The 8,022-nt window shown below is 35.0% G+C and overlaps 1 protein-coding gene across 1 annotated transcript; it reads left to right on the forward strand.

Moving 5' to 3' along the window:
- The first annotated feature begins 6,672 nt into the window (after positions 1-6,672).
- On the forward strand, positions 6,673-7,227 carry LOC149245426 (uncharacterized). The gene has a single exon (XM_089438353.1). It carries the CDS (start codon positions 6,673-6,675, stop codon positions 7,225-7,227), a length of 555 nt encoding a protein of 184 aa, XP_089294479.1.
- Positions 7,228-8,022: the final 795 nt, after the last annotated feature.

Consider the following 8,022-nt stretch of genomic DNA (forward strand, 5'->3'; position numbering starts at 1 on the left):
TCAAGCCCAAGAAATGATCCTTGAGGATCAGATCATGTGACAAGTTGGCACAACAGTATTGAGGGCCTTTTTAGATCCTTGAGAGGATTGGAACAATGGCCTACAGACTTGCACTGCCTCCGACAATGATAGTCCACGATGTTTTTCATGTTTCATTGCTTAAAAGATATGTAAAGGATGTTGATCATGTTATTGATTGATTTGTATTGTAGGTAAATCAAGAAGGAGAATTCCATCTGGAACCCCAATACATATTGTAGCAGAAACATCTTGTGCTCTAGAACAGAGCACTCGAGTAGGTTAAAGTGCAATGGAAGTAATTTGTGCCTGATGAAGCTACATGGTAGATGGTTGATAAGATGTAGGCTATGTATCCTTCATTCTTTTCTGGTGAAGGCAAATAAGTCTTGGTATTTTTACATGTTTATGTATGGTTTCTATTGTAAATATTGCAATGAGCTAAGTTATAAAGCTCCAATAAGTGGTATGGTTGTAATGTTGTCATGTTTTACATGATGGTTTTGCTTTTGAGCAGGATTTTAGTAAATACTACAACTAGGTAGGATTTAAAGCTCCATAGGTAGTATGTTTATTCTCTTCAGGAGTTTTTCTAGGTCTAGGTGTAGTTTAACACTGAGGATGGTGTTCCCCTAAGGGGGAGGGGTATGTAACAACCCCGAGGTTAAAATTTCATGTAATAAAAGTTATTAAAGGTAAAATAAGACAATGGGTAAGGGACAATTATTGCAACTTGAATGTTGGGCAAAATATCCTAGTGGGCATCACTTTTTGTGTTTTATGGCTAAGGGGAAATTGGCAAATGCAATGGCTAAGGCTTTGGAAAGCAAAAAAGGTATTTTGGCACATTATTTATAAAAATAATGGAAATTAGGAGAAAAGGAAGGTGAAAGGTTACATGTTGCATTTGTGGAGTAAAATGAAGGAAAATAATGGAAAATTAAAGAAATTAGAGGCCTCATCAATAAAAATACCTCAGAGCATAAGTTGGTAGCTTTTTGTTAGTTGTTTGTTAATTTAGTGCTATAATTTGTCTCGAAGAGGAGAAAGCACAAAGAGGAGAAAGAAAGTAATCAAGCAACGAAAGGAAAGGAAGCACAAGGAAAGGAAAGGAAAAGCAAAAGAAAGACAAGGAAAGCAAAGGAAGGCAAGGATCAAGAAACATCAACGTGAATACTTGTAGGTAATAGATTGCATGTGTGATTTCCTAGTTGGTTTTGATGTGCACGGTATGTGAATGTTGGTATATGGTTATTTTATTGTCATTGGCATGTATTTGGTCGGGACTCAATAATGAAGTTTAGCCCAATCTTGCCATTTCCGGATACCCATGGTGTGATGGGATGGTTCTTGGTTTGAGCTTTGGATTGTCGGATGGTTTTCGAATCTGGGGTAAGGTGGTCTTAGAAAAATTTCCAAAGCCCTACGGATCCGTTGACTAGTAATGGCAGGATACATAGTAAAGCCTGAGGGTGGAGACTAGAAAATTCCTCAAGGATGGTGAAGAAATTCTAAGGCATCCAAGCTTAGCTTGGTTTTGTGATCTCGACACCAATTTAGGTGTTATCACGGTATGGAGAGGGTGGAGGTGGTTTAAACCCTGGATTCCTTTGACTTTCTTTGGAATGGTTTATCCCATGAGATCCCACATTCATGCTTGGAATATGACACAAGGGTGATTGGCTAAAAGAAATATCTAGTTTAGCCAATCTATTTTCGGGTGGATAGTGGAAGTCCCAAACCTAGTTGGTAATTTCCTATGGTTAATAAAAGCTAAGTTTTTCTTGCTTTTGGTATAGAAAACTAATGGTTATTATGTGGATTTAATGGTTTTCTCTTATGGTTATTTATATGGTTATATGCTAGTTATAACCATGGTTTTATGCGATATCTTAGTCATGGCTCTTTTCATGTTTTCACTCATAACTAAATAAATAATGAACATAAGGCCTAATTGGTGTTAAGATAACTAATGAGAGAAGGTAGTGACCCTCCCTGTTCAACCTCAGATAAGTTTCAGTCCCTTATGTCCAAGCTTGCATTCATGACCTATAGGTTGCATATCTACCAAGTGTTTGACAAAATGTTAGTCACAATTGGGGATGGTCAGGTTAAATCATGATTCTAGTTTTTTATCTACAAGCATTGCTTTCATATCTTTTATGAGTTCTGGAAGTTTCATAGATTTTTGGGTAGAGGCTAAGCCCCAACCCTAGAACATAACCTTAATCATCACATTCGTTGGCACAACATTGGCAGAAAAAGGCTATAGTCGCACTTATGAAGGCCTGTGGGAGTGACTACAAACCCATTGTTGCATGGAGGCCTTGGCAAAGGAGCGACTAGGGCTCTAGTTTAGGGAAAAGGTGAATTGTCTCAGGGGTTGGACACCTTGAGGGGTTGGGTTACTCCTGGAGGTCCTATGGCACCTGAGGGAAGTCACTAAGGTTTTGTTTTGTTGACTCCATTTCCTTAAGGTCGTCTAGGAAGTTGAGTCATATCATTGTAACCCTTCATCTCATGTTTACCTCAGGTAAGTTGGTGAAAGTGGGTAGATGTGAGTGGAGGCGACATTACATGAACATATCTCTAAAAATATAGTGAACCAAGATCTAAAATTTTTACATGAATTTCAACAAGATTTCGGTTACACATGGTCAAAATTTTAACTTCTGAGGCCTTTTATAAAAAAAATATAGAGAAATTTCCAAGATGACATGTTTGAATCAAAGAAATCTTGGAATCCAAAACTATGATATCAAATGCTATGTAACAAAATCACAAAATAGAAGAAAAAATAGATCAATGACTTGAAAATAAGCCTATTCAAGGGGGGAACTTTTTTTTCATCACATAAATGAATAATTATTGGATGAATAAAATGACAAGACCTCCTTGGTATATATAGGAATTTAAGGGGTCACAATATAATGAGAGTCTACATAACAATAATAATGTAAAGGCACAACAATAACAATAGTGGGTTTTTATGGGGCATAAATAACAAATATGGGGGTTACATGGACACAACGATAACAATAAGGGGGCTATGCTAATAATAAAAATAAGGGGGATACATTAGTATTATAGAGACCTAACAATTTCAAAGTGGTTGAATAAAAAATCAATAACATAACATACACAAAAAGAAAAAAATGTGAAAAATACAAATATCTTCGTTTAAGAGTCCTCTTCAAAATGGTACTCTGGGTTTTGAATTTACTTAAATATTAGAAAAAAAACTTACGTGAACATGTGTCTTCAAATTGAAATGAAATATCACTTCACCAACTTCCAAAAATAATAAAAAATATAATTTTACATAAAAAATAAATTTTTAATATGCATAACTTCATTCCATTTGTGTAGATCATGCTTATATATATATATATATATATATATATATATATATATTAAAAATTACACATTTTAGACTCAGTTATGCTACGTGAACACACACATACCTCTTAAGATGTGTGAAAATTTGCAAGGACAAGCATGTCATTTAGTGGAAAATTGACAGATTATACGCACTAATTTTCTTTTGCTATCATTAGGACAACAATATAATTCTTGACAAATTATCTTTTAACTTTGAATAAAAATTCACAACACTTATATAAAAGCTTAAAATTTTTGAAATTTGATATATATATATATATATATATATAGATATTAAAAATTACACATTTTAGACTCAGTTATGCTACGTGAACACACACATACCTCTTAAGATGTGTGAAAATTTGCAAGGACAAGCATGTCATTTAATGGAAAATTGACAGATTATACGCACTAATTTTCTTTGCTATCATTAGGACAACAATATAATTCTTGACAAATTATCTTTTAACTTTGAATAAAAATTCACAACACTTATATAAAAGCTTAAAATTTTTGAAATTTGATTGCCACCTTTGGCCTAAAAGTGTAACCCATCTTCATGTATTCACCCTTAAAAACTTGAGGAACTTGACATTGAAAAATGACAACATATTTTTTTCACATCCTAACTTCATGGTAGACTCATGTTGTTAAGGAGAACAACTAAATTCAAGATGATTTCCATTACAAGCTAATGCTCTTAATCTTGAACATCTTAGTATACAAAATCTACAGTATCAAATTAATATCGTTAATAACATAAAATGACACTTAAGATACAATGTGATAACTATTAACACATGCTGCTATATCATTTTTTTCTTAATCTAAACTTCTTGGCATGCAAACTTTGCACTAATAAGGCACAATGAACAATATTAAATGACGGCAAATCAACATACATGGAGGCTTATCAAATTAAAAGAGAAAATAAAAACATAGATACAATCATGTCTATGTGAAAACCAAACGACATCCTCCTAAAATATGTTGGGTGAATCCATGAAGATCAATAATACTTTTTAGTGAAATGTGACAATAAACCTTTGACATTTTATATATTCTTTAAATTGAATCTCTCAAAATTCATATAAGTGTGGTCAAATTTGCATTTCATTAAATATTTTTCTTTGCAATTTTTTTGAAAAGTTAGTAAGTAACTTTTTGTTACGTTAAACAAATTTTCAAAAACAAAATATATGAACATAACTCACACAAAAATAATATATCCCATTTTTTTTGAAAATTTATTTTTTATTGTTCTTTTAATCAGACTTATTATCTTTGAAAAATCACGTTTTGTACACCTTTATGTTCTTATTCAAAATTTTCCCAAATTTTACATAAATTGAAAAATAAAGAATACAAACTTAAAATTGAAAAATAAAAAATACACACTTGAAAAGGAAAAAATCTTGAGAATCTCATATATTTTTTGATTTAGGTAATTTTTTATGGCATTGTTTTTTAGCAAAAGAATTAAGTTTTAAAAGAAAACAAATGAAAATCATAAATATAAAATCAAAACTGTGAAAAAGGTATATCATTGAATAGAGGATTCACACAGTTACATTGGCATCAACCTTGCCACTGATAATAAAAGATGTACATTTCTCTGAGTTAAAGCTATTGGAAATGAAAATCTAAGCCACCGCTCTCTCAATATACACAGGTGAGATTGCACAACCTCCTATCAAACGGCAGCAGAAAGAAGGTGAAATAAAGTCCCATATAAAAAGATAAAGAGGTTTCAAAAACTTAAATCAAAGTACAATGAAGCATCTCTCCCAATCAAATATTTGGAACTTTCACTCAAACACATGTATGGATTATGACATGAGAATCAAACAACAATAAAAGCATTAGCAATTATAGAAACCAACTAAATAGGTCAACAAATAACTACAGAGTTGCTATGCTGCAACAAACATTGAAGAATTACATCAATCTTCTGGATTTACAAAAAGGCTCAAGAAACTTGAACTTATCAATCTGCATCTACCTTAAACATCAAACACATGAATTTATCTGTGGAATAGCAAGGCAAATTAAGTCCTGCACATCCTTTAGTTGTAGCCTTAAAATATAAAGTATGAGATGTAAAGAAGAAAGAGAAGAGCAAGCACCGGGTGAAACAGGAACAAAATTTCCCAGAAGACCAGCCCCGTGTAATGCCAGTTCGAGGAGGATCCAAACTTTCAATCTATCATCTGTATATATATGTGTGTAACAAGGCTGCTTCTTTCTTGATTCACTATCATCTGTGCACCTTCTGCTGCTTTCTTGATTGACTATCATCTGTGCACCTTCTGCTGCTTTCTTGATTGTAGAGATGGCAATTGCATCCATGTCGGTTGCACCCTGAGTGGCAAGTCAACGCTTATTGTCTATTCAATGGTGTATTAAATTTAAATAATTCATTAAATATGCTATTAGCCAATACTCATTTAGATCTGGGTTTGACATAGAAGAATATATCTAGTAATTTTTATATAAGAGGTGTTTTTCACAACATTGTGAAATAATGCATATTTTTTCTTTCATTCAATATAGTACAGCTGACACATGGAACAAGCATGCAAAACAGGGAATTTTGAAAAAATATCAGATCGGCAAGTGGACAACCTGGTAAAAGTCCTAAACAGGGCACAGAAGAAATACTCTCTAGGAGTCCAGATAGGAAGCCCATGGGATGGCAAATTTATCACCAAGGACAATAAGAAGAGAGGCAGAAAAACAACACTTGAGAGAACCATCAAGATAGGAGAGGTATTAGTGGAGTCAGGGAGGTATGCCAAGCTGACTAAGTACTTCAATACTGACCCCCATCCTTCTCAATGAAGCTAATATCATGGAATATAAGGGGGCCCAAGGAAAGGAAGATTATTAAAAAATATGCTTATGCAAGAAAAACCAAGCATACTTTTTCTGCAGGAGACTAAATGTAACTCGACAATTTTGGCAAAAATAGCAGCGAAAGCCTAGCCAGGAGGGCTAGTAACAGCTGTTGATGCACATGGAGCATCGGAAGGACTTGCAATACTCTGGGATGCGCGAGCCATTCAACTAAACAACACACATGCTAATAAAAGCTTCATTCAGGCAATTTTTCATCTAATAGGTACTAACACCTATGGACGTATAACCAATGTCTACTTCCCTCAGGATACTACTCAAAAAGCTCAAATCCTGAATACACTGTCAGACCTCAACTTAGACAGGCCATACCCACTTTGGATTTCTGGAGGTGATTTCAATATGATAGCAAGAATGGAGGAAAAACATGGTGGTAGAAGCAAAGCAAATAATGACGGGAACCTGCTAAAGGACTTCATTCACACCAACTGGTTGGTAGATGTTCCCTCAAGCAATGGCCTCTTCACTTGGAGCAATAAGAGAGAGGGATCGCAGCAGATTGCTTCACGTCTTGATAGATTTCTCATCTCAGACAATGCAACTCCCCTGGGAGGGGAATTTATAGCATCCATCCTACCTATCTTAGGATCAGACCACTGGCCTATCGAACTTCAATGGAACAGGCCCGGTAACAGCATCAGGCGTCCTTTTCGATTTGAAGAATTCTGGTTAACTCATCTGGACTTTGATGAATTAGTTAGATCAACCTGGCTCAACTTCAATCCTATTGGAGGTACAAAGATGTCCAGGTTCCAGCAAAAACTAAAGCATCTTAAAGGCGAAATCAAGCGATGGAATCACAATACTTTTGGCAACATTTTTAAAGCTCAGGCTACTCTCAATCTAGAAATGAAGAGGATCCAGCAAAATATCATCACCGAAGGACGCTCGGATGAACTAACCAAATAGGAGCAAATCATAGAATCTCGAATATTAGAGAGGGCTAAACAGGAGGAAACCCTATGGAGGCAGAAATCGAGGATTAGATGGCTAAAAGATGGAGAAAAGAATACAAATTTTTTCCATAAAACTACAGTGCAGCGCAGAATGAACAATTGTATTACCCACATCAAAAATGAACAGGGGAATAGAATAGAAACTCACGAAGGCATTGAAGAGGAATTTCTCAGATACTTTAAGAAAGCACACCAGGAACCCAGTATAGACAGAATGCCGGCTATAAATAAGCTCCTAAAGGATATCCCAAAGGTAATAACAGAGGAACATAATAGTCTCCTCCTCAAGCCCATCAACTTACAGGAAGTTGAAGAAGCTGCACAACACTTGAAGGCGGGGAAAGCGCCGGGCCCGGATGGATTTACATCAAACTTTTTTCATAAGTTTTGGGACCTTATAAAAGCTGAGGTATGGCAAGTAGTGGAGGAATCCCGTGCACTACGATGGATGTATCCAGGGCTAAATGCCACATTCATTGCCTTAATTCCAAAGGTGGAAGAATCCAACACTCCAGATAAGTATAGACTGATTGCCCTGTGTAATATCATCTATAAAATCGTATCAAAAGTCATAGCTACCAGACTAAAGCCGCTACTCCCTCTTATAATCTCGCCCGAGCAGTCTGGGTATGTAGAAGGCCGGAAAATAACGGATGGGATTATTTTAACTCATGAGATAATCCATTCTTTAAAGCAGACAAAAAAGCTAGGTATGTTGCTTAATCTCGATCTATCCAAAGCTTTTGAT

Source organism: Pinus tabuliformis, chromosome 7, assembly GCF_031772625.1.
Source record: "Pinus tabuliformis cultivar Carrire ecotype Pingquan chromosome 7, CPIR1, whole genome shotgun sequence".
Taxonomy (NCBI): domain Eukaryota; kingdom Viridiplantae; phylum Streptophyta; class Pinopsida; order Pinales; family Pinaceae; genus Pinus; species Pinus tabuliformis.

Coding starts and splice junctions, on each gene's coding strand:
- LOC149245426 (XM_089438353.1), top strand. CDS start 6,673: ATGGAGGAAAAACATGGTGGTAGAAGCAAAGCAAATAATGACGGGAAC.